Below are 27,628 nucleotides of genomic sequence, written 5' to 3'. Positions count from 1 at the left end.
ATGTATTTTTTTATTTGTGTGAGCATGCATGTATGTGTGGGTACACACACTCATAACGCACATATCGAGGTCAGAGGCTGGCATTGGTGTTTCCTTTGCCATCTCTTGTTATTTCTGAGACAAGTTCTCTCACTGAATCTGGAGCTTGCTGCTGTGTTAGGCTAACTAGCCAGCAATCCCCCGAGAGTCATAGACCTTCACTTCCTAGTGCCTCCATGCTTAGATTTTTCACATGTGGGCTACAGATCTGAACTCGAGTCTGCTTGCTTGCACAGCAAGCATTTAACATGCCCTGAACATCTTCCCTGGCCCCTCATATTGCCCATGTTTTACTAAGATTGCAATGTTACTTAAAAGATTCATTATGGCCTGCTGTCTTCGAATAGAAATAGTTTTGCTTTTTTCTAGTTCTGACGACACACACACACACACACACACACACATACACACACACACACACACATACACACACATATGTAACCTAATTGTGTTGTCTGAACGTTGCATACAATCCTGAGTGGAAGTGGTCTGGGGACATCCTTGTCTGGCACGTCATCCTTGGATACTTCTGTTCTCTCCCCATCAGTGATGCTGCCAGGGTTTTCTATGATGGTCTTTGTGACTTGGACCACTCCATTCCTCTTTCTAGTTGTTGAGCGTCAAGGCATTTTTGATGCTATTGAGATGGCCATAGGATTTCTGCTTTCCCTTCTGTTAATGCCACACATTACATTAACACATTTTCATCTGTGGTGGCGTATGCCTTTAATCCCAGCACCCGGGAGGCAGAGGCAGGTGGATCTCTGTGAGTTCGGGGCCAACCTGGTCTACAAGAGCGATTTCCAGGACAGGCTCCAAAGTTACAGAGAAACCCTGTCTTGAGAAAGCAACCAACCAACCAACCAAAAACAGTAATAGATTCCTTGGTTGTGATCTGCATGTCTGCTTTTTTGTTTTGTTTTGTTTTGTTTTATGAGATCGCAGTTGTATTTTATGTTGGCACTATCCTCACACCCATTAGAGGCTTTTATTTCCCGTACTTAAGATTATTGGCTCATCTCTTCGATGGTTTGCTTCACCCTGTTTTGTGCCTGTTTGCCTCTCAGTGTTCTCGATGAAGACAGAAACCCTGTAAAAGGGGTGAACTGTGGGGGTGTATGGAGCTTGAGTGAGCTAGGATGATAGCTAAGGGGGACTTCCAGAGGCGGTGAGGAAGAGGAGCTAGCAAACAGGCAGGAAAGAGAAAAGTCTTGGAACCCAAACGTGACATTTGGGAAATTGGAAAGCCGAAAGTCTTTCAAGTGATGCCCCTGCCAACAGATTTCCTGTCAGCCCTGCCCTTTTCTGTTGCCTCTTTGTGGGTTCTGGGGAGCCTGGCTGGAGCAGGGTTTTCCATGCTTTCCCTTACTGAGGTGCCTGCCCTCTGGCTGAGTTGGGAGAGAGCTCCCAGGCTGCTGTTCTCCTGCCAGTCGGGGCTTGGCCCCTGCAGGGACAAGGCGAATGTGGAGGGTCAGGAAAGGAGGGGAGCCATGTCGTAGTTTGCTAAAATTCACATTTCTAGAGACTACCCAGAAACTGGTGGCTGGCTTTCCGCATGCCGTCATTTTCATGGTTGGGTCTAAAAGCTTTTTAATGACTGCGTGAATGAGAAGCTGGTGTTCCCAGGACTAACAGCCTTTGAGAGGGAATGGAAAGGAAAGGGTATCTCTAGATATGTTCTGTCTCCATGAAGGCAGGTGATGAAGTGGGACTCAGGAATTGGAGCCCAATTCAGCCCTCCTCATGAGAGCATGTTTGTTCATTGAGGGATGTAGAGGTTCTGCAGTATGGCTTCAATAAAATCATCGTTTGCTGAACCACCTGTCTAGAGAAAAGGAAGTATTTCAGAAGTTCCCTATTTTCCTTTAATCACGTGATAACTCAAAGCAACCTGCAAACACGCTGAAAGTGGGAACTTGAGACAAATAGATCATTTGAAAAGCAGGTGGCACTTGGGCTGTCATCAGTGATGGAGTTGCAGCTGGGTAGCATATGTAGGTTCTTTCTGAGGGTCTGAAAAGCAGTGTTAACCAAAACAAGGATTTCTGGGGGAAAAAAGATGCTTCTGAATTCTTAACTCTGTTTGGGGACTCTGCAGCATGAGATTCAAAGGGGGAAAAATGCCTGTTTTCCCATCATTAAGTAAAGCAGTGCTAGGGAAACTAATCTCTCAGCATCAGAGCTGGGCCCTAGAACTTAAGCACCAATGGGGGACAGACTCCCTGTCCTGCCAGGCTTTATTGAGGCAGTGCTTTGGTGTATAAAACTAGCTCAAATCCATCTGTGTATGGTAGTGGTGTGGGTACCAGGGGAAGAGGTGGGGAAGCCACATTCTTCTTAAACACTGAGAAGTGCTCTTCATAACATTTGCGGGCCATCTTTGTGGAGTAGAAATGTTATCATTGCAGATGATAAATAATTATCTATGAGTATAAATAGTTTTAACAATGACACACAAATACAATTTTCTTGCTTTAATTTAAAATACAATTACATTCATCTTCCTCTTCCCCTCTTCCCCTTTCCTTCCTCCAACCCCTTTCATGCTCCTTCTCAAAATCATGCCTTCTTTCCCTTTAGTTTTTTTATCTTTTAGTTTATACATTTAGTGCCTAAAACCGTATAAACAGTCATCTGTCGAGTCCATTTAGATTTATTTATATGGATACAATTTCAGGGCTGACCACTTGGCATTAGAAAGCCAATTGGGGTGTTCATTCTTGGGACTATTCCTCCTTCTCTTGCTAAAACTTTCAGACATGATTACATTTCAAGTGTAGTCAAATAAGAATGCAATTTTCTAAAGGAAGAATAAGTTCTTAGGTAAGCAGCCATTGTGTTTTATCAATTTATATACGTGTGTGTGTGTGTGTGTGTGGTTTTTTTTTCCCTAAACTGTCGGAAGTGGAGTCTGATTAAGTTTTACCCTGTCACCTGACTCACCTGGTTACTTAAACTGTTAGTGGGCGTTTGTAGAAAGCTGTTGTATGGAGAATATTTAAAAGGGCATTATGGGACTGGATCAGGGCTATTCAAAGAATGAGAAACTAAAGATTTAGTCATAGGAACAGTTCAGTTTGGGAGTAATTATATAGTACATCTCCGGGTGAAAAGTGATCAGGTGAAAGGAGTCGCTAATGTGGAAATGTTTTGTGGAATAGCGAGGCCATCAGACAGGTTGAGCGGCATGTGTGAGCCCCCTGCTTCTGGAGACCTCTTTGCGGGTGTTGGGGTAACTGCTCTACCTCGTAGCCCATTGCTTTGGGGGCAGATCCTATTATAACTCCATTATAAAGAGTTTTCCACGGACTGGACTTCACTCAAGCAAATGAGTCTTTTGTCTATGGCCATAGCAGGGCTTATGTGAGGTGATATTTTTATGCAATATGAAGATTTCCCATAGCTCAGCTATGAACTTTCTAAAAGAGACCAAGAGCCCCTGGAAGGCTACAGCGTGGGGCTGGCTGGCCGGCCTTAGTGCTTTCAGATTTCAGAGGATCCGGCAGCTTTGCTCCTTCAAGCCGTCTCGGCCTCTCTGACTTTAATCACTGATCAGTCTAGCATTAACTGCTCTGCAAAGGGCTTAGCAGGGGATATAATTTTTATGTTTTTCCCCCTCAAAAAAAGTAACAAAAGAAAGAAAGGCCTATGGGCCTGCTCTCCTGTTTCTCCCATGACTACTCAAAATGCGCAGACGTCATAGAGACACATTTAGCTCCAGACACACCACAGGAAAAAAAAAAAAACCTCTCTTGTGTCTTAGTGGTAATTTATTTTTTTTTTAAATTGCAAGACTTTGATTTAAAATTGTAATGCGCTGATGTTGTCACCTGTGCTTGCAGACAGCAGTGTGGATTTTGTACAAATATGTTTATACAGTTATGGTACATCCCGCCGTACATGGTGCTCCCAACCCAAATGTATGTGCCCTAATACCTTACTTCTTAAGGACAAGCATTTCTTATTTCAAATGGTTTAAAAATATTTCCGGAAAAAGCAAAGTGACCTAATTCTAGGAATTGAGACCACTTTTTAAAGACTGGGTTGATTTCTGAGTATATAGAAAAGAGAGTAATACAGAATGCAGTGTAGATGGGGGACCTTTGTGTCGCTCAGCTGGCCTCTCACCACATGAGACAGACCGGAGGGCTTGAGAGACCCTCTCCTTGCAGCCTGAGTGTCAGAAGTCCACCATCAAGACCCCAGCGAGACCGCTTTCTGTCCTGTTGAGGGGGCTGACTGGGCTGCAGACTGGGAGGGAACGAGATAGGGGAGGAGTAAAGGGAGGGGAGAAGGGGAGAGGCCTACAGGTGCATTTGATCCCAGAGAGAGTGGTCATGTTAACTCCATCTTGGGCGAAAAGTAAATCTTATTTTAATTTAAAGGTGGTCAGGTTGCATTTGGATGAATTTCTTAAGTGCCTTTGGTGGTTCTTGTTTCTAAAATTTTATTTTTCTTTTGTCTAGCTCAATGCTGCCTTTTCAGTATGAATGTCTTATGTTCTGTCCGAGGCCTGCTGCACGTCCTAGTGTGTCCAGGGTGGTTTTATGTCCTCCGTTGGACACATTTTGGAAGAAGAAACCTCAATGCAAAATACGCCCCTACGGGATGAGCCTGTGGCAAAGCGTGTAGGGCATTTTCTTGGTTGATTAACTATGAGTAGTGACACCTGATGTGGGTGTCCTTCTGTATGTGTTGTTTTTATTGGTTACTAAATAAAGCTGTTCTGGTCAATGGTTTAGCAGAGCAAAGTCAGGCAGGAACTCTGAAACGGACAGAGGTAGGGAGTAGGTGGAGTCAGGGAGACATCATGTAGGTGCCCAAGGAGAAAGATGACTGATCCCTACTCCCTCTCCCCCTGCTGGAACCATACTGGTATGCCACAGCCTCATGGCGATACACTGATGAATAGAAATGGGTTAATTTCAGATATAAGAGTTGGCCAGGAATATACTTGAATCATTGTAATTAATATAGTTTCTGTGTGATTATTTGAGTTTGAGCAACAGGGAAACCAAAGAGCAGTCTCTACTAACAGCTTCCTCTGGGCAGGTGCTTTTAAATGCTGTCGGTAAACAGGCAGGAGAAGTCATGGAGAGCAAGCAAGAAGCAGCATTCTCCCATGGCCGCTACACTGGTCCCTGCCTCCTGCTTTCTCGCTGCCTTGGGTTCCTGCCCTGACTTCCCTGGATGATGAACTACACGTTGTAAAATGAAATTAACCATTTCCTCCCCCAGACTGTTTGGGTCCCAGTGTTCACTGCAGCAGTAGAAGCCCCGACTGAGGCCCCTACTTTGTGTTGTGCCTCTCGAGGGCTCTTTTCTCACCCATTCACTGCATGTTTATTGCTCCTGTGCCTTTGGTTTCACTGATGGAAAATTTCCTAAGTCAGGGCTAGATATGTCCAGCTAGTTTCTTTTGGCACAAAGACTTTTAATTTTACTTCATTTGTTTCTAGTTTGCGTCAGTGCTGTCATTACGTATGTGTTCTGGTCTTGCGGGTAGGAGTTTCTTAGTTCTAGTTCTCCCCATCTTCCTCACCTGGGCTTTTCAGACAGGATCTCAGCTCATTCCAGCCGGCCTTGCGCTGACTTTGTAGCTTCAAATTCATGATCCTCTTGCTGCCTCCCAAGCGCTGGAATTACCCCCGCGATACACACCTAGCCCCCGTTCCGCTTCTCTTTATCCCCATTTGTCTCCAACACAATTTGTTTCCTCTTAACTTCTGCAAAGATCTGCAGCGCAGCTCGCTCTTGAATGCTGTGAAAGACTTTCAAATTATGTGATGGCATTTTTAATTTCCTTCCTTTATTAACTCAGACGGTATCATCTCAATCAGTTGTCTGGTTTCATTTTTCAGGTTGTACCCTCAGTTCGGGTTTTTTTTTTTCCCTCCTCATTAAACGACACAGCATGTATGCCATTGACAACTTACTTCTATTTGTCCTTGCGCGTACTTTGAAAGTAATCGTCTGCTCTCTCCTCTGAAGAACTGCCGAACAGCTGTCCTTGGACTGTGGTTAGAGCTCAAGCGACTGGCTGCTTGGCATGGGCAAATCCCCGAGTCCCGTCGCCAATGACACTAGAAGGTTCCCCTAGATCACCTAAGTGTTTTGCTGTGTGCCATTCACCCTTGGCAGGCAGGGGGCTAGGAAGGGCTAACATACCCTTCTGCTGTGTATGCATTGGCTGTGCATTGGTCAGGGATCCTTTCAGGATCTTCTAGCCCAATTCCAGCTCTAGAAATGGCTGCAAACCCTGTTGGTAGCCTGTGAACGAGGCCTGAAACCTGGGATTGGGCAGTTCTGACTTTTCCTGTGATAGTTAAACCTTCCTCCAGGCTTTTCCCTTCCTGCCTTTCTCTGTGGTCCAACATGCACACTCACTCAGTGTGGGGATTTGGACCCAGCTAGCTTCTGCGGTAAGAACAGAGGATGTAGAAGTCTAGAGGAAGGCTATTCTCTAAGCAACCTGTAACTTTATGGTTTTCCTGTTTTTAAACTTGAGTCCTAGTGTGGGGGGTGTGACAGCCTAGCTAGTGCGCATGTCCAGAGTCCTCGGTCATGAACCCTCAGTGGGATTCTACCAGGGCAGCTTTCCTTCCTGCTTTGAGAGGGAATTCCTGTTTCCCATTGGATAGTTTTCTAAACTCCAGTGAGTTATACTCCTGGTGTTTGCTGTCTTGAAATACCTCAGCCATGGTGGCCCATGGAAATCACAGCTCTATAATTATCAGTTCGTGCTGGGCGCTCCCCTTCCCTCGCTGCTCTTGGCTTTCTTTAGCTGCTGTCTGGAGGAGGTATAGTTAGATGGCAATGATGAAGGAAGATGGGAAGACTCATATCTAGGAAATCAAGAGCGAACCACGATGATTAAGATCGCACCTCTCCTGCCAGCCTCCCAGCTGAGAAGCGAGGATGAACTGAGGAGCCGACTGTGGAAATTCCATGAAGGCGGCTTGAGGAGTTATATGAATGCAAACTTGCTTCGTTGTCGCGACGTCTGGGTGAGGAGAAGCCAACGCCCTCACTGGAAACAAACTCAAGTTAGACGTTTTAAAAAAGGACTGTGCCATCGTGGGAAATGGCTATTTTGGTGAAGTGCATATCAATTCTGGTTCCCATGCGCTCCCTCCCTTCTGCTCAGCAATCTGAAACAGAGGTTTGCAATACTCCTCCATTCTCCCCAAAGTACTTCTGCTTTGTGTGGTTTCTCAGAGTGTCAAGAGATTGTTTCATCAGAAGAAACCTCTCTTCGGATAGATCTGACCCAGTGCAACGCCCAAAGCAGGGCTTTGGGTAAAGCAGGAGACTGAGACTGGGATTTCCCCAGGCCGTCTGGGAAGCCTGTGGTTTCCAGGAAGAAAGAAAAGACTTTTGCTTAAAATGCAAGTGCAAAGGCCAGAGAAACCCAGACTGACTCTTACCACAGGAAAAGCCTGTTAGTTCCTGCTCACCTTTTCTTCCTTCAAGTAATTGTCCTTTCTCTCTCCCAAAATTCCACTAGCTTCATCTAAACCCCAGTCTTTTTTCTTTTCTTTTCTTTTCTTTTCTTTTCTTTTCTTTTCTTTTCTTTTCTTTTCTTTTCCTTTCCTTTCCTTTCCTTTCCTTTCCTTTCCTTTCCTTTCTTTTCTTTCTTTTTTTGTCCTAGAAGTTGCTGTCACTTGGTAACTACTCAGTCCTCTTTTTTTTTTAACTTTTTATTGATCTTTGTGGATTTTACATCATGCATCCTCATCCTAGATCCCATTCTTCTCACTGTCCCCTTGCTTCTTCCCTCTGCCCTTGCAACCTGCCCTGAAAAACAAAATTTAAAAGTAAATTCAAAAAACAAAGGGAAAAAACAGAAAAAAAACAAAAAACAAGCAACAAAATAAACAACCACAATCTCAGGGTGGAAGTTGTGGTGTGGCCCAGTGAGTCACACAGTGTATGAACCCTTTAGTCCATGCATCTTTACGTGTAAGGGTTCATTGCAGTGAGTCTATGTTGGGTGACCTTGCTGGGGCAGTGCTGGGGAATTCGCCTGGGTGCTGACAAGGAGGGAAACGCAGGCGGGCTGATCAGCCCAGCTACCAGCCAGGCTCAGAATCGGGGCTATAAGTCAGCCCACTCAAACATCCACCTCATCTATGAACTGCTGGAGTATGCGAAGAGACCAGACCTGCAGACCCAAAGCTGCAGGCTCTCCATGACACAAGGCAATAACAGGATATCCAAGAGGGGTCCCAGCGAGGGCCCTGTATCCGTAGTGCAGCAGAAACCAGAGGCCTTCATCCAGACCAGTGACCCTTCAACCAACACTGACTCTGTCCTTTTATGCGTTTAAAAGACAGTGCACGTTGTCAGTAGTGACAAATCTTGACAATAGCAAGAATGTGTTGTCATTGTTCTCAAGGGCACAGCTCTGGTGACGTGGACACAATGACCACCCTCCTCAGTGCCTGTCAGTACAAACAAGCTGAAAATTCACCATGGTCCACAGCACACACGCTCGCTTAGATGTCATGTGTGCCAGAATAAAGTTTGAAGTGTGAAGTGAGTGATTTTGCTTTTGGGTTCAGAAGGCTCATGTATAATATCAAGTGTCCCAGTGAAGAAACATGCATTTGGAGCATTGATAAGGGCCAATTATATCAGTCTACACCCCGAAAGTGATGACTTGTATTAGATGTAAACATGCGGATAAAAAGTAAACTTAATACAGGTTTTCCATGGAGTATTGATACACTATTGCTACCTATTTTGTTTAAGAGGTAAGTCAAAAAACAAAACAAAACAAAAAAAAACAAGAAAAAACGTGTACTCCATTTAACCTAACAGATCTTTTTCTTGTTCATTTCTTCCTGATACACTTAATGACTGTTGCATAATTTAGCTTGGTGTTTGGTGTTCTTATTCCCCATTCCTCATATGGCAAATGTTGTTTCCCTTGTCTCCCGTTTGCATAAGGCCATCCGCTTCTGCTCTAACCAGACTTCTGCTGTTGACCCAGCTGCTCTCCCCCATGTTGGTGTTCAAAGCAGGCAATGCTAAAGTGAACATCTTTGCTGCGATTTAATTTTAACTTTAAGTGGGAAGTTTTTAGAATAAATGAAGGGGTATTTTGGTCCTAAATTTCCAGGAATTTCTGGAGGGTATGGGTTAGAGAAGTCAGTTGGAGGCACACAGTTAAGTGGTTCAGAGTGTCCTGATGAGGCTGGGGTGAGAGCCAGGACTCATGGGGATGCTGTTATAGCATACTAAAATCTCAGAAACTTCGGGAAGCCTTTCCCATGGTCAATCCAAAATTCAGTATCCTCTTTGGAAATGAACTCCTTCTGTCACCTTCTTTCAGGGTCAGCTGTGGGTAGAAATGTAGGATTTCTCCTTTGGCAGTTAGAGAAAGTGATGGGGGTGGAACCAAGAAACCCACATAGCGGGTGTGGGACATTCATGACAGAGGAACCAAGATATCTTCATTTCTACCCTGGAGCCTGTAGTGGTTCCCAAGTCTTTAGCCATAGTCTCAGGCAAAACCATGCCTGCTCTGTGCAGATCAGACCTCGGAAGCTGCAGGAGAGTATCAGGTGTGCGGTCATCCAGATGGCTGAAAAGCCTCACACCCAGCCTCTCTCCTCACTGACGTATTCAGAGAAAGGCCTGTTATCTGTTTGCCTTTTTCGTCTCAGCTAGTGGGGTCTCACTAGTTTGTCAAACCACCATTCAATAACTCTGTGAACTTTAACTTTGATGGAGAGTCTTTTCAAGAGAAGCAACTGACACCAGGAAAGGAGGCAAAGAGGCTACGAGGCAGGGCCACCCTGTGTGAGGTCCAGCCATGTCTTCACCTCGTCCTCTGGATGTGTTGGCAATACAGGAACTGCTGAGCTGGAATCTGTCTTGGCCTGTGTGGATATGAACAGGTACCGCTCTGTTTACCAGTTCCCATGTGCATCTGCTTTGCCAACCACCCAGGCTCTGTGTCCTGAAGACCTTTGAGTGGTCCTTTTTTGTTCTCCTGCCTGTGGCTGCATTTTGAATACCACTATGTCTTATCTCCCCACCCCATGGTAAAAAAAAATATATGTAGGTTTTGGTCATCAACATTATACACACGCACACGCACACGCACACGCACACGCACATACACACTACTAGTTTGCACCATATCATTCTCAAGCATATTGTAGAAGCTGAGCAATGTTGTTGGGTCCTGACATATCCTCACAGGTCTCTAGTTCTCCATCCTATCATTTCCGGTCAAGAAAACACTCCAGCCAACCTTAATTAGCGCTCGCTCTGGAACCTAGAGATGACCGATGACCCCAGCGTGTTTCTAGCCACGCTGTGGTATGTGTGCGTTTGTAAGATTTCCCATGCTCTGTTACTGTGTTTAAAACCCACTTGAAGGCCTCAAAAAGTGTCCGGGGACTGTTGGGAAGTGTCGTTCTCTTGTTCTGGGCAGAATAATGGAATTAAAAGGTGATGAATGAGGATGGCGGGGCGAAAGGATTTATAGAGCTCCTGGCAAACAAAATGCAGCTCACTGCAAAAGTGCTTTGCCTTTGTGGCTAATCCATAAGAGTAAACCATCATCCGGGAGGCTGGCTAGCGCTCTGCTTTGAATGAAGACTGAGCAGAGCAGAAAGAGGCCTCCAGAAGGACATAATCTCCAAGTAAAGGGATGGGAAAGGGGATGGGGATGAGACTATACAGGAGGTTAGGAACCGGTGCAGTCCATGGCAGAAAATCAGAGTTGTGGAAATCAGAGAGCTTCATGTGAAATCATCTCATTCAGTTCTCACAACAGCCGTAACAGCATTGTGTTCATTTTGCATGTGGAGAAAAATCAGACTCATTTAGCCTAAGGGTACACTCCCATCGATGGCAGGTCTGACGTCATGCAGTGAGCCGGGGGTAGAGCTGGGACTGGGACTCCCAACTTCTGGAATGCTTTCTTACTACACTTTTTCCTAGGCGGTCAGGCCTAGGTCATTTGATTACAGGACGGGAAGAAATAGAACCAAGATGGGACACATTTCTCCTTGCTGGCCTTGGGCCAGTCAATGGTCCACAGACCTTCCCCATTTACTGAAGTTATTTGCTTGTATTACCTGTAGGGCGCTTGAGCTCAGAGTAGTTGCCAAGCTTGCTGCAAGTGCCCCACACCTGTGGGGGCTCCACGCCCCAGATCTGAGCTCAGGGGAGACGTGAAAGTGAACATTCGAGTGTTGGCTGCATCACAGTTGACCTGTGCGTAATTTCCCCTGCTTGCCTGTCTTTTGACGACAAATACATGGCATAAAGTGAACTGACTCGTAACTCCTGGTTGCTATTTTTATTTACCCTGAAATGATATTGGCTTGGGAACTTAGATTAATTCAGTCTACCTCAAGCGAAATCCCATGGAACCTGCAGGAACACAAGGAGCAATTTTCTACTGAGAAGATCTTGCCGTTGTGGTCGCTGTCTGCGTTTTTAATTTCTCCTCACAAGAGGCTACTCTTTCAATAATATCTCCTTTTGTTTTCCTTCCCCAGAGTCGAAAACATGCAAGCAAAGTCCGGCTTTATTACATGCTTCACCCCAGGGATGGGGGGTGCCCTGCCAAGAGGCTCCGGGCAGAAAATGTGAGTATGTGGGACCACATGATGTCATTGGTGATTTGCTACGAATTTTGCAGGTGTAATAATTGTAGATGTGTTCAGTTGAGTGCCAAGGCTAAAAGAGTAGAGATAATGTTCATTTACAGGCCGTGTTACAGAGGGGAGTGATTTCTGTGTGTTGGCTTGCTTTTTCTTTTCTACCAGAACTTGCTAATACCCGTAGGCTTTTGGTGATGTTTTTCTGGAGCCCTTCAGAGAAAGAAGGTGCAGAGGTGCTGGGACAGAGCCAGCAGGGGTGACAGGGAGACAGGGCCCCCAAAGACAAAGTGTGGGAAGACGAGACCTAAAGGGCAAAATTGCCAGAAATACCAAATGTTTTGTTCTTTACATATTTGATTTTTCTGCTGGGTAGAATGGAATGTCGACCTATTAATTTATAATGAAGACTGTGCATACCTTCTGCAGAGAGACAGACTCTTTGCAGAATAGTCTTTTTTGATCAGTGGCTCCCTCTCCCCTAGGGAGAATTTACTTAGGAAGATATTGAACATTGTGGAGTTATTTGAGGTATAATGTCAGAGCATGGGTTCCTTCCAGCCAGGCTTTCTCTCTTGGCAAAGTCTGCTATCTGCTATATGGAACGACCTCATCCTCTAGCTACAGAGGTCCTGTATGCTAACCCTGAACCCTGAACACTTTAAACACTGGGTTCTGAGAGGCTGTGGTATAGAATTGGTCCTGAGTGCCGTCCGTATATAGGATTTGATCCTTTTTAAAATATATAATCCTAGAAGAAATATTGTATGACATAGACATGGAAGGTTTTCTGGGAAGAAAATAAAGATTCAAGAAACTGTGTGCCTGTGTGGAACGTCCTTGGGCGGTTCCTTCACACCAGTGTCACGGATGCCACTTAGCACTGTGGCATGATGGGATTGCAGGTAGACTGACCTGGACACCAGAGTTGTCACCGCCAGGCAGGGCAGTGTTTAAAACTTGTTTGAGAGAAAAAAAATGGCTCAGAAAGTTTACAAACTGCTGAGGTTCAGGACTCACTCAGTCTGCTCTTCACTTGGCATCTGACACAAGTCATGGATCTTGTGTCACTTTGTGGAACCTGTGACTGTTACAGGAATCGGTATACATGATGTACAGTTTGCAGCGTGGTCCAATGAAGGAACAAGTAGACGGGGCAGTCATGCTGGCAAGAGAGTGGGAGAGAAGTGAGGCCGTACTGGTGCATAAGCTTTAGCTTTGATAACACAATGTGTCTACTAACAGCGTTTGAAAAGAGACAAAATGTAGGGGAGTCCTGCAGAAAGGTCCCAGTTAGAGAAAGCTTGCTGCTGAAGGCCTGGCACTTGCTGGGTCTGGGATGTGAGTGGAGTTTATCAGATGGAGGAAGGGTGCGGGAGGGAGGGAGGCGGTGCCAGTGTCTTAGCTGCAGGCCTGTCCAAACCACTCAGTTTTGGATAAGTTTTGGATAAGTGAGCCTTGCTCAGCTTTTGTGGAACCTTAAAATTCTGTTCCTACACTGAAATCATGCCTACTGCTGATGAGCAGGTAGTGCAGAATGGTTTTTATTTCTCAGAATTACCCGGCGGTGGTACCTGGATCCTTTCTTGGGAGTCATGAGTGCTCGACTCTCACAATCAGGAGATCATGAACTTGGGCCTACTGGATAACTAGCTAGTTGAAAATATATTTATTTATTACTTACATATATAATCATAAATGTTGCACTTATTTATGAGCTTCTTGGACGCTTAAGGGCTAGGAACTGAAAAGGAATGGGCCTCAGACTGGCTTTGTATTTGTAGACTGGAGGACACAGCCTTCGCCTCTCCGAGTAGATCCATGATTTGCTTCACTTGGGCTCTGCCCTGGCCAATAACCTTGGAGACAGCTTATAAAAGGGGAGATATTTGGGTTTAAGAACAAGGAAAATTTTCAAGGCTTCTTTACTTAATACCCCTTAGAAAACTTTCCCTCTCATGTACCCTGGGTTTTGGGAAATTTTTATCTACCAATGATTTATTTATCAAACCATTTTCCATAACTTATTTATTAATCATACCACAAAAGTCAATCATAAACAGAAAAGCAACAAGCTAGTCCTGCTTTAGGTGAAGACACAGTTGATGCTTTTGTTACCCCGTGTGTACATTTCACAGGTAAACATGCTATTTCCACTAAACATTCTGATGTGCTCGGCATAGTTCTGAAACCGTCTCAGCTTTCGTTTGGGGCTCTGAGAGTTTGTGCTGTGTTTGGAGTAACTTTGCCTTGTGGAGACTCACACTAAGAAAGCTAGGGACTGAATACACAACATTCAATGACCAACCCATATAGGAAAGGAGAAGGCTGACTCTGAACTGGTAGTATATAATCCAGCCAAGAAGAACAATCTGCTGTATGTCATACTTTGGTGGTGGTGGATTACTTCTTCTGACAACGGTCCAAGAAGCCACACATTAGCTCTATAACAGAGGCACCCAGATGGACCATTCTTGGTCAGTGACAGCATTCCTGATCTTCATTCCTTGCTGCCAGTTTAGGACCAAGCAGAGAATGGCAGGCAAGCACCCCTAACAGCGGCGTGGGGTGCTTTGCCTCTGGCTGGCCTTCCCCTATTTTCCCCCACAGCCACCTAGAATCAGGGCATGCATGTCTGAAGGCTTCCCTGTTTTCTATGAGAAAGCTTCCTTCTCTTCCTGCCTTTGAGTCTCCCTTAAACGTGCCTGATGGTGGTTGGCACAGTGGTGTATCAAGCACTTACATATCAACTAACTCTTGCATTTAGAGGGTCTCTGCTCATTTCCACAGTGCTGAAACAGGTTAACAGCAGCCTCAGACTCCCAGCTTCGTACAGAATGTCACTCATATTTGCTCAACACTTTGTTCTCACAGTTGACTACTGGCAGCTCTCTGCCAGCATCCCGGATCCCTGAGGGATCCACAGGTCTTCTGACTTCCCTGTTCCTTCTCCCCTCCCCGATTCTGGGTGCGGTGATACATCTGTAACCAGAGAAGCACTTCCACATCCCTCCCTTCCCCATTTAATTCTAGAAAAGAGGGTGGTTTCTGAAAACAGAGAAAACGTGTTCTTGGATTTCCCCAGACTCCTTGTGCGTGCCTCTCTGACCCTGCTCGCAGCCCTAAGAGGATCTATGACACTTACACATATAGAATGGGAGAGAACAGCCTAGGCTTTAAAACCGTCCATCCAGTTCTGTCTCCTGTTTGAGCATTTCTGGCTTCCTAAAACCCCCTCCATATAACTATTCTTAAGATCTTAAGACTCCGCAGCTGGCGCTTCTACCCTCAATGCCCCCACCCTCCTTGCCTGAAATTATAGAGCAGGGCATTTCCCTCTGAGGCCAAAGAGTAAAATCAAATATGAAATAAATTTTTATAGCTGATTGTCTTAAAGACATTTTCAGTAATTTCCGACACGCTGGCGTCAAATGGGCTTGAGAGATGCACTAACCCACAGTGACTCTGCCTTGCACCATTGGCCTTTTCATTATCTTCTCCCCGTGGATCACAGGCTCTGCAAACATCTGTTTAGGGAACGGCTCTTTAAGGAAAACTGGGATTTAGAGTTTGCTGCTTTTGATTCTCGGAAGGCATAAGTAACTGCGAATCAAAGCTGCCAATCACTATCAAGTAAACAACATATTTTTATATAGTTATATAATTCTCTGCAAAGGGTGAAGCTTGCATTTGCTTGGTGCGGTGAGGATGCATGGGGGCGCTGTCTTTGACGTCTGCAATGTTCGCCGTGGCTTGAGGACCTCCAGATCCCATCTTGGAATCAAGGTGGGAATTGAGGGTGGTGTGTCAGTCTCAAATTGACTTTTCTTATTATTGCTCAAATTGACTTTTCTTATTATTGAGGTGAAAATAAATATATGTGTCATGATATATATGCCATGGCAAGTCACGACTGAGCTTGCTACCCTCCTTCCCCCACTCCTGTCCCCCAAACGTCTCAAAGCTACCTCTATCCTTTGGCATGAATGTTGAGCCCTGACCCAGAACAATGCTACCTGCTGCTGGGGTACAAGTGCAATAGCAGCTGGCACTTGCCACGTTCTCCTCATGTGTGTTCTAAGCAGGTGACACACTTTAGCAGTGTTCACCCTCGACCTCTGTGTAAGGGAGAGACAGGCAGTAGCCACATTATAGAGACGAAATGACTTGACTCTAGTCAGACTGCTGGTAAATGAGAGCCGTGTCTAGGAAAAGAGAAAACAAAATCAAAAAAGCTCCTTCTCCTACGTGTGTTCTCTAGCTTACCCATGCTACTTCCTGAGACAGCTTGCAGGTGTCCCTGAGTGCAGGAAAGCTCTAGACACTCCCTCATCCCAGAAGAGTAGGGAGTTTCTATTTGCAATTCATGGATTAATACAATGTGCTCTGTGCTTCTGTAGAGCGCCTGAGCACAGAGAAGGTGTTTCCAGTTGCCCCTGGGAGAACAGTTCAGGCTTTCTAAGCCGGACGACACCTAGCTAATTCCTGTGAACCAATGAGGAAAGTGGAGAGGGTTTCTGTGTCTGGGGTCAACATGAGCCATAGCTTTAGGGAGACAGAGGAGGAGCCCAAGGCATTGCTAGCATGGATAGCACTCTGGATGGTGGGCGGTTTCAGACCAGAGTTCTAGAAGAGAAAAAAGTTAAAATGACTTGAAGTCCTCCCGCTGAAGACTAGGTGAGTGCTCGCTACTCACCCCCCTCCTCTCTGTGGTGGCTGCTGTGGTTGCTGGTTCATAGCCTGGTTCTTTCTCTGTACTCTCATCTTCTAGAAGGATCTAAAAGAGGGAATTTAATAGTTCTGTATAGACCCTATTTCCAAATAAGAGCTCATGTCTAAAAGGTCATGAATATGGAGGCAAGATTATTCATCAAATACAGTGTTAGAAACAAAAGTCTGGGTGAGAAATTGAATGGGGTGGCATGTATCTGTGTGCATAGCACTTGGGAGCTGGAGGCAGGAGAATTGGGAATTTAGGTTCATCCTTGGTTACATAGGGAGTTTGAAGACAGTGATGGGGGAGAGGAGAAGAGGGGGAAAATGGGGAGAAGGGGAGATTAGGGAGATAGATGATAGATATAGATAGAATATGAATGTCTGAACTAGTATGCACAGATAGCAATCTTTCACCTGTAGCCCTAACATGCTTTGTGCCTGCTTTCCAAATGGTACGAACTAGGTTCATAATGAAAATTTTAAGGCAGGTGCATTTCCACACCCGCTGAGTGTTTGGCCTCCCAGACCTCAGAGTTTTAAGACAGGGTTCTGTTCCTGGCTCTACTGCGTATTAGTTCGATAACATTGTTTTGAACTGCTAAACCTTAATTACTATGATTATAACTGGGGCTGTAATTACTGCTCTTGCCTGTCTTTCAGAAGTGTGAAGGGGCTCAAATAAAATCTTCCCTTTTGTGAAAGAGCATGATAGAGTAGGAAGGGTATGGAAAGTATTAATGCAGGGAGACTTTTCTTCTTTGTCTTCGGATTATTTCCCGACCTCTGGGGCCTCCGAGTTAATCAGCCCGTTTCTGTGGGGCTTCTGGTATGTGTGCACACAGGGGTACATTGCAAAGGACACGTGAGGAATGAAGTGTGGGACTTGTTGCACACCTGGAGAGAAAAGAATATAGAAGCAAATGAAACTGTTACATGTACATCTGTGTCGTCCTGATGTTAATGAAGCAGGTGACCAGAGAAGTCATTGCTTCCCTAGGACTTAGAAAGTTCTAGAGGACTGGATAAGGCTGGTCTAAGTATGGGGCTTGCTCAAGGTGGACCCTTGTACAGAACCTTGTGCAAAGCAACCGAGGCAAGTAATGTCTTGTGGGGACCTAGTGGGGCGGAGACTTCCAAAGACCCCCCCCCACTGACTTAAAATTAATAATTGGTTATTTTATTTGTATGGTTATTTTTATATATGTATGTCTCTTTACCAAGTGCCTTCTGTTACACACAGAGGCCAGAAAAAGGTCCTGGACTCCCTGGACCTGGAGTTACAGATGGTAGTGAGCCGCCAGTGAGGGTGCTGAGAATCAAACCTCAGTCCTCTGGAAGAATAGTCAGTGGTCTTGACTGCTGGGCCATCTCTCTAGCCCCACAGTGACTTTTATTCACCATTTGTTTAGAAAGACCCTTTGAAAAAAATTTCCAATAAAATGTTTCTTCTGTAGATAAGAAGGGGGAAGAGAGAGTAGCTGGGAGGAAGAGAAGAGTTAGCAGGGACGAGAGAGGCAAATAAGAGCCAGATACATTACATACATGTATGAAGATGTTACCACTAAACTATGAGTAATTAGATACACTACTGAAACAATAAAAATGTTCCTTTTATATTCAAAGTAAAGAATGAAATCTATGTACCAAGTATAACTTAAACTTTTTTGCAGTTGATTACTTTAGGAAGAGTTAATGATAGGATAGAGCTTTCATGAACACGCTTAGGACGCATTGTTTGAAGTATGTTTCTAGCTTCTCTGTTTATTTTTATTATGAGGAGCCACACCCCTCCTCTTTTGCATCCCCCTTTCCTTTCTCCCTCTTCCCTCCGGCATTGCCTCCCCTTCCTTCAGCTTTTGGTTGTTGTTACTAATTTCTGAGCAGATGACTTGCGAACCGGGTGATGGCAAACTTGCGTTTTCTTTGGGTGAAGAACATTACGACCCAGAGTCTTGCACAGGCTAAACATACGCTCTACCACTGGGCTGCACTGTCAGCTCCCAAGTCTCTGATTACCTTTAGGAAACCACAGATGCTATTGTATTCATGCTCACAGCTGGTTGACACATCCCATTCCCTGTTGGCCTGGCCCCGAGGTCGGGGCTAACATCTGTAGGAATTCTGAGCAGCTTGCTTGTTCACTGTGTGAGGAAGATGACGGTGAGTGGGTGTGCGTCTTGTCTTTGTGAGTAGAGGCTTCCTTGCCTATAAATCAAGTTAGTTTTGCTCAAAGCAATAATCGCATAGATTTAGTAGTGACAGTTTGGCTTAATGGGCACCTTTGCTTTATTTTGTCTGATGTCCTCCAGTGCAGGTTCTGTCTCCAAGTGACCCAAGCCGCACCTCAGCATCACTTCCTCCTCTGCCTGATCCTCAGGAGGATTTGGGAAAGCCTGGCTAGAATGTTGGGTGCTGTTGGAGAGCAGGTTTGTTCGCTGTGTGAGGCATGCATTTGGGGGTGGGCAAAGCACCCCCCAAAAGAAGGAAGTGCAAGCCATGACGGACATGGTCAAAGTCTGTGCCAACTAAAAGCTTGGACCTGAGTAAGGAGGGCTTTGGCTTGATAGTCAGCTGTAATTTTGATAATATAATAATTTTGATAATATAATGAGCAGTATGAAGGCAGGGGCTTTCTTTTGCAGGTTGAAGCACAGCAAGGCTAAAACGTCCTGGGTATGTGGATGGAAGGTGCTATGACGGGCACTCACTGCAATCATGCTGCTTTGTAGTTAGGGCTCATTGGTAGAGGCGTTGGATGAAGAGTTCTGCAGTTTTCCCCCTGCCCTCCCCCACGCGTATAAGGTCTCCTGATTGTTTAGCTTCGGAGCAGGACACAGTTCAGGCAAAGGGGGAGAGTTTTGACAACAATTTAATCACCTTAATTAAGGTCACTGACATTTTGTCCTAGTGATCCGACTTGTGACCTGTTGACCTTAGCTAGTTTTACTGTGAGTACAAATAATGGTGCTAATTACTTGTGAAACAGAGTGGGCGTGTGGAGGGCTGTATCTGGCCTCATCATGGGCGAGCTAAGCAGTCATCCCCACTCCTCACCCAGGTGCCACGTGAAAGTGTGGTTTTACATTGAGCCCTTTCCTGGCTATGGGGAAGAGAGACTTACTGTCTCCCGTGAATGTGGGGCTCAGGTGTAGCTCTGCCTTGCGTTAGCACGGCCAGAGCATGACCAGAGCTGATGGCCTTCCTCAGTTGGCTTCAACTGATAGAGGAAAACCTCACAGCCTGAGGGCTTAAGCAACAGAAATCTGCTTTGTACAGTTTGGTTTCCAGTGCTGGCTGCAGCCTCCCATGGCTGGGACCAGAGGCGAGGGAAGTGTGGCGAGCCTACACCTTGGTGTCTCCTCTAATAAGTACGTTAATCTCTTTTGTGTGGGCTTCACCCTAATGACCGAAGTACTTCACAGATTACTTCTCCAAATACCATCAAGTTGGAGATCACAGTTATGGCTTACGTGTGTGGTTTCTGAAGGGACACAGGTATTCTGATTACAGCAACCATGACTGTTGGCTAGATTTTATCAAATCATCTCCAAACAGCGAATTTCATATAATTACAGTGATTGTACTGGGGTTCTATGTCTTCCTTCTGAGTTTCTCCAGAAGGGATTTAGAAATCGTAAATGATTCTTTATTCTAGACCTGTGAATAGGTAGCACCATTTCTTTTTACTGTTCTCTAACCAATATAGACAATTCTCCTGATAGCATTGACAGCCTGTGCCCCCGCCCCCGCCATGGTCTCAGCTATCTATAACAGACTGCTTCCAAACCTATGATCCTCCTGCCTCAGCTTCCCAAAGACTGGGATTACAGGTGGTACTCCACCAAGTCCTGCTGTGCCTTTGTCTTTTCCTATAACCTGGGTTAGGATCTACTCTCATCATCCAACTCTGTTTTAAAAAATACTTTTATTTAGTACTCGTGTATGTTCTCATGTCCTCGCGCAAGCACGATGCCTGTGTCTGGGTGTGTGTATGTGTCACACGTGTGTGCAGGTCTGAGGACAACTTGAGGTGGAGTCAGCTCTCTCTGTCCTCCTTTATGGGGATTTGATCATCAGGCTGTGACAAATGGTTTTATTGGCTGACCCACTTGCTTGCCCATGCCGCCCATCTCTCGGATGCCCAGATCCCATTTATTTTCCAACTGTGTTTCCCTGACTGACTTTCAGAGCGTTTCCTGTATTCCTTCTTTCATCGTCTCATAACTGAGTGGATATATTTGAACCAGTTTGCATATTTTACTGTTTACTCAAACCGAAAACAGGACATCATAGAGAATTTTAAAACTCATTGTCAACTTACTGAGACCCTCCATTCATGGAAGTAATTGAGGGAAGACAGTATTGAAAATCCGGTCAGCAGCACACATCAGTTACATAACTTCACAAAGGTCTTCCTTTTGCTTTATATAGTTCACATGATGTGCAAACGGTTTAACTTTTGATATTTTTTAAATCTAATGTTGCATCTTCTGAAGTTGATTCTATATAGGGTAAAGGTGTGTGTGTGTGTGTGCGCGCGTGTGCATGTGCATGTACTGTAGAGCATTATTTGTGGATTTACCTTTTGCAGATTTGTCTACTGTTATGGTGTAGCTCTAAAATGATCCCCCAAAGCTGTGTTCTAAAGCCTTGATTGACAACTCAGATTTTTAAATTTATTTGACCTTTGGTTCTAGCTCAATCAGTGGATTATCCCATTAATGAGTCAAAATGCGATCGCTTTTGGAGGTGGTGTAAACTCTAGAAGGTGGGTACTATCTGGAGGAAACTGGTCATATCTCGATGAACCCCTTTCTCTCACTTGCATTTGTTTCCTGGTCTGTGAGGTGAACCACCACCTTTTATATTCATTTCTGTCATCATAAGGTTTACCTTAATTAGGCTTAAAGTAATGGTGCCTTCTAGCCTTGGTCTTAGGCCTAGAACCTAGGGAACATTTGAATCATCTGGTATTTGTGTTCACAAGTGAGGTAATGCCCTCTTAGCATCAGCCTGTGCCACAGATATGTTTTTCAAAGTCAACATAGTACCATCTTTTTCAATTTTTATGCATTTGGACTGACTTTATTTTTGCTTTTTTTGCATTTTAAGTGGCCTCTGAGCCCTAACTTGAAATACTGTCTGGTATGCTATGGCTTAGGGAGAAAACACATGTCTTGACTTAAGCCCATAATGTACACTAAATAAAGTGTCTTTAGAACAGAAACATGTATAAAACAAATTACGTATTGATCAGTGCATAAGAATGTAAGTAGAGCTTGTGGGAGACAAATTTCCCTGGAGGAGTGATGATTCAATGTTTGCTAATTCAGTGTCTGTAATGACTCAGTGAACTATAACATTACAAACCATGAGAGCCAGTCATGTGTGTTCACACAGGTGCCTATGCATGTACAGTTGTGTAGCATTCCATGGTGTGTGAGGATGCCCATAAGTTATGTGGTTACCTACTATTATTTAGGTTTTTAATCTGACACATTGTCACACAGAATGTCCATGCCATGTTGGGTATATCTATATCTACACACACACACACACACACACACACACACACACACACACATTCTCACAGAGTGAGAAAGAAAGAGATGGAGACAGAGACACAAAGAGAAACAGACACAGAGACGGGGGGGAGAGAATTTGCTAAAAGTAGGTTTGCTCAATCAAAACATGTGTTTGTGATTTTGACAAGTATTGCGGAATTCCCAGTGTTTTCATAGACACCGTACTCATCAGGAATCCTGGCAGCACCCATTAGCTCTTGTTGTGCCTCTGCCCGTAGCCCAGTGGCAGAGTGGTGCATGGCCTTCCCTGGATTTCCTATGTGTGTTCTAAGAACTCATGAGCTTTGTTTTTAAAGGAGTGCTCTTTATCCTAGGGACAGTGCAGTGACTGTGTTCACTTTTTCTTCTGATTTACCCTCTACAGAGCAATGACATGGCGCTGGACTGAGGTCCCAGGGAGAAGCTGTGACATGATGAACGGCACCATTTCCTGGGCCTTTTTCAGTGTTATTTGCTACTTCTATGGTTCTATTAGGGATGGGCCTGCTGCTCCTCTCTGGAAGATCTGAGGAGCAATTAGGAAATCAATAGGCATGAAAGAGCAGTTATTTCTGCACCGTATTAAATCGGGAGGCAGGAACTAACCACTGGCCAAGTTCAGGCTCTTCCTGTTTATGCAGAGTCTGCAAACTAAGAATGGTTTTTACATCTTTAAACGTTAGAATGGAGTTAAAGGAAGGATGACAATGGTGCTGTATAAAATTAGATTAAGTTCAAATTTTAATGTCCACAAGTAAAGTGTTATGGGAACATAGCCACTTTTATATAATACAACCGACTGCTCACATGGTGTGGTCTCAAAGCTGGGACAGTGAACATATGTCCCAGAGAACCTAAAATATGCGCTGTCTGGTCCGTCACAGAATGTGTTTGCCTACTCTGTGAGAAGTAGGTGATTTTTAGGGTGGGTCTGGGAGGCGGCGACACACTCCTTCAGGTTTGTGTCTCTGCACTCAGAGCGATGCTCTGTGCAGGTGGTGTAGGTGACAGTCCCAGTCTGCTCTCCACTCACTGAGATTGAGGCTTAATTGGACAAAAGGTTGAACGTTTTGCACGTTTGGAAGACCTTGTGTGGAGATTTGAATTGGAAATGTTTCCCGAAGTTTCTGTGTCTGAGGACTTGGACCTCAAGGCAGCAGGCTTTGGAGACTTAAGTCATCAGAGATGACGGGATTATGAAGGACCCAGAGGACCTGGCCTCACCAAGGAAATAGAGCTCTGAATTTATAACTGAGTGGAGCAGGAGGGATTAGGGCCTGCCTAGAGGAAATGTATCTGTGTGTCTTTGAAGGGACTATCTCGTCCCTTCTCCCACTCTTCCGTGAGGTAAACAAATGCCGAGTTCCCCGTTCAGACCACTGACCCTGATATTTCCCTCTCTATTGTCCCCGGCCCCACCTAGCAATGGCCCCTTTTTCCTTTGGTTTCTGCAGTCACTCTGGAATGTACTCAGCATCTGAAGGTTTGGCATCAGAAAATATCAGAAAGAGATAACATAGAGCATTTGTTTTCTGAATCTGGATTCCCTCTCTCCACCTGACTTAGTCTCATTCCACCCAATCACCTGAAGATTTCGTTATTTCATTTTTACTTTTACAGCTAAGGAGTATTCCCTAGTGTATAGGTACCGAATTTTCATTATTGATTAATCAATTGAAGAACATTTAGTTTGTTTCTGTTTCCTAGCTATTGTGAATAAGAACACAGCTGAGCCAGTATTTGTGGAGTAGAGTGTCACATCCAGTAGACATGTGACAACAGTGGGAAGGCTGGGCCACATGATGAATTTGTTTTTAGGTTTGGGAGACCTCTACACTGATTTCCATGGTGGCTGTGCCTATTCCCCACATCCCCTTCAGAGTTTGTTGTCTGTTCTTTTGTTCAAAGGTGAACAAAATAACCGTTCTGACTATGTTAGGTGAAATCTAAAAGTTATTTTAATCTCAGTTCCAACAATTACTAGGAATGATGGATTTTTTTGAGCTATTTCTTGCCCCTTTTCTCCATTTATTTGAGAACTCTCTGTTCAGATCCCCAGGCCAGTTTTTGAATGGGACATTTGCTGTCTATTTTATTTATTTTCTTACTCTTTTTTTGCTCTTAAGTTCTTTACATATTCTGGATATTAGTCATTCTTGCTAGATATATAGATGGCAAAATTTTCTCCCACATACTATGGGCTGCCTCTTCACCTGGCTGTTTCTATAGCTGTACAGGAGCATTTTGGTTCTATGAAGTCCCCTTTGTCAATAGTTGGCCTGAATTCGTGAGTGAACTGAGTCCGGTTCAGAAAGTCCTTTCTTACATATATATCATGTAGGCTACATGTTCTAGAAGATTCAAGCTTCACATTTAGGTATTTGATCTATTTGGAATTAGCAATGTGATAGACACAGGTCTAATTCTACTCTTCTGCATGTGGACATCCAGTGTTCTTAGCACCATTTGTTCAAGATACTTTTTCATGAATGTTTTTGTCATATCTGTCAAATATTAAATGGCTGAAGTAACATTTACTCATGTTTGAGTCTTCAGTTTTATTCCATTGATCTGCATGCCTGTTTCTGTACCAGTATCATTTTGGTTTTTTATTAATATTACTTTTACTATGGCTCGGTAATATATCTTAAAGACTTGGGATGGTAATCTTTCCAGCATTGTTCTTTTTGTTCAAAACTATTTTTACTGTCTGGTGTCTTTTCTGGTTCCTCATGAATTTTAGAAGAGTTCTTTCTATTTTTGTGAAGAATGAGATGGAGATTTCTTATTGCTTTAAATTTTTAATAGATTTTGATAAAATGGTCATTTTACTACTAGTAAATAGTCATTCTCACAATATTAATTCTACCAGAGCATAGAATGTGTTTCCACTTCCTAGTGCCTTTCTCCAGAAGTTTGAAGTTTTCATTTTAGAGGTCTTTAGCTTCCTTGGTTATGTTTATTCCTAGACCTTTATATAGTACTATTGTGAATGTGCTGTGTTCATTATCTCTTTTTCTGTATATTTGTTGGTGAAAATTTGCTTTGTGCAAGTTGTTTCTGTATCCTGTTGCAGAGTTTATCATTTCAAGAAGTTTACTTGTAGTTTTTGTGGATCGCTAATGAATAATATGTCATCTAAAAACAGGGACAGTGTAACTTCTTTCTCTATTTGTAGCTCTTAAACTTGCTTGTCTAGCCTTATTGTTCCAGAGAGTTCTTTGAGCACAATATTGAAAAGAGTAATGACATCCTTGTCTTGTTCTGATTTTAGTGAAGTTGCTTCAAGCTTTTTCTTTATTTAGGATGATGTTAGGTGTGTATTTCTCATAAATAACTTACTCTGTACACACACACACCATACCACATCACACCACACAACACCTACATGTACTTCAGTATCTTTCCTCTTTTTATCATGAAGTCATATTGGGTTTTGCTAAAGTCTCTTCCTGCATGTATTGAGATGAACAAACAGAATACCAAATAGACAAGACCAGAAAAAGAAATTCCCATGGCGTATCATTGATGAAACACTAAGTATACAGAACAAGGAAGTCTATTGAAAGCTCTAAACAAAAATTCACATGCTGTATATAACGGAGAACCCATTAGAATAGCAGTTGATTTCTCCACTGAAAAGGAGAGTCTGGAACAATCTGTCCCGAGTCTTAAAAGACCATGAAGGCCAACCTAGACTAATAACACAGCAAAACTATCTACCATAGTTGATGGAAAAAGAAAATTTCCAGGATATAAACAGCCTAAAAAATTCTATCTAGCAAACAAAACCTAAAGAAAATACAGGAAAGAGTATTTTGGGCTGAGGAGAGGAAGGAGGAGACTAGCCAGGAGACTATACAAAGAAATGTCGTCATAATTGCTAAAGCACAAAGCTCCACTGAGAACACAACAACCACAACACAGTGACCGCAGTCGACACACACATTTAAATGATAATCACAGACATGGGCTGGGTGTATGTACAGAGTGATAAAATCCATGTGTTCTCCCCAAGAAACATATCCTAACTTTAAAGATAGGCACTACCTTAGAGTAAAATAATGCACCCCAAAGAAGACGAGAGAGTAAACAGGCATTAAGATCCTAATATCTGACAGCATAGACTTTGTACTAAAGCTAATCTGAAGAGACAAGGAAGACTTCTTTTTGATACAAAGGAACAGTTAATTAAGCAGACATTACTGCGTAAACATACATGCACCACACTCTGGGCACCTAATTTCATAGAATTACCTGCTACTGGATTTAAAGACACAGATTAACATCAATTCATTCAAAGGAAGTGGCTTTAATACCTGACTTTCTCCAGTAGGCTATCTGGACAAAAAAATAATAAATAAAAAAGAAACATCAAAATTCAATGACACCATACATCAAATCTTAAGAGTTTTCTGTAAAATATTCTCCTCAACCACTGAAGAGCAAGCATTCTACTCACCAGACCATGGAAACTTCTCTAAAAAAGGACCACATCCTGGGACATGAAACAAATCTCTAAAAATTCACAAAGATTGAAATGGCTCCATGTATCCCATCTGCCCATAATGCAATAAAACTTACAATTGACAGAAAACAAATCTCTAGTAAACACACACAGAATTATGAAGATTAAACAACTTCCTAGTGCATGTTGAATGGGCTAGAAGAGGGAGAGAATCAAGAATGAAAGAAAAAAAATTCTAGAACTAAATGAAAATAAAAACAAAACAAAAAAACCCCCAAGCATTTAGAGCGGTTCCTACAAAAGAAATTTATAGCTCTAAGTGCCTATCTTAAAAAATCAGAAAGCCAGGCAATTGTGGAACATGCCTTTAGTTTTAACACTCAGGGTGGTCAAGGCAGGTGGATCAATGAGCCCAGCTTAGTCTGCAGAGTGAGTTCCAGGACAGCCAGGGCTACACAGAGGAACCCTGTCTCAAAAGACAACAACAAAAAACCAACCCAACCAAACAAACAAAAAATCAGAATACTAATACTGACTAAATGACTTAATGATGCAACTCACAAATTTGAAAAAACAAGAACCAACCAAATCTAAACCAAGTGGATGTCAGGAAAGAATAGTCAGAGCAGAGATATAGGAACAAAGAAAAAAATAGGAACAATGGAGGAATTGAAGAACCGGTTCTTAAAGAAGATAACCAAGAATGTCTTCCTTTGAAAAGATACAAAGAATGAAACAATTGTCTTCAGTCTTTGCCTTACAAGCAGTATAGCTTGTAAGTTAATTCAAAATTAACATAGTATGGCTTTAGAACTCAAGGCCTACAAAGTTAATGAATTATTTACACACTTACCCCTTCATTTAGGAAATGTCAATTGATTATAAACCAAGTCAGATACCTTGCTGACTTGGTAAATTCTTTATGGAACATATCGGGATAGTGCAGAAATTGGCATTAATTCAAGGATTCTCATAACTGTATAAATGTAGGAAAATACATGAGCTCTTTGGGATCAGGCTTTTTATCAAGGGATGATTCTTGAACTGAGTTTAGAAAGTGACTATAAAATGAACAAGTGACAGACTGAGGAGGCCATGTGACCGTGTGCCCTTCGCTGAGAGAGGTGGCCGATGGTGGCAGTGAATGGAAAAAAGTAGATTGAAGGATAATTAACCTGGACAATGAAATGTTGCTCAGAACAGTGGCTGGGTCTATC

At 43.6% G+C, this 27,628-nt stretch overlaps 1 protein-coding gene across 3 annotated transcripts in view; it reads left to right on the top strand.

Moving 5' to 3' along the window:
- The window catches only part of Zmat4 (zinc finger matrin-type 4), a 364,200-nt gene that overhangs the window by 115,054 nt on the left and 221,518 nt on the right, over window positions 1-27,628 (top strand). For all 3 annotated transcript variants that reach the window (XM_048456496.3, XM_048456498.3, XM_048456495.3), the window contains one exon: window positions 11,562-11,651. In XM_048456496.3, the coding sequence (XP_048312453.1) occupies window positions 11,562-11,651 (90 nt within the window). The remainder of the gene's footprint in view (window positions 1-11,561; window positions 11,652-27,628) is intronic.

The sequence above is a fragment of the Myodes glareolus genome, chromosome 23 (genome assembly GCF_982192425.1).
Source record: "Myodes glareolus chromosome 23, mMyoGla1.1, whole genome shotgun sequence".
Lineage (NCBI taxonomy): Eukaryota > Metazoa > Chordata > Mammalia > Rodentia > Cricetidae > Myodes > Myodes glareolus.
This window is presented reverse-complemented; position numbering and strand designations above follow the sequence as displayed.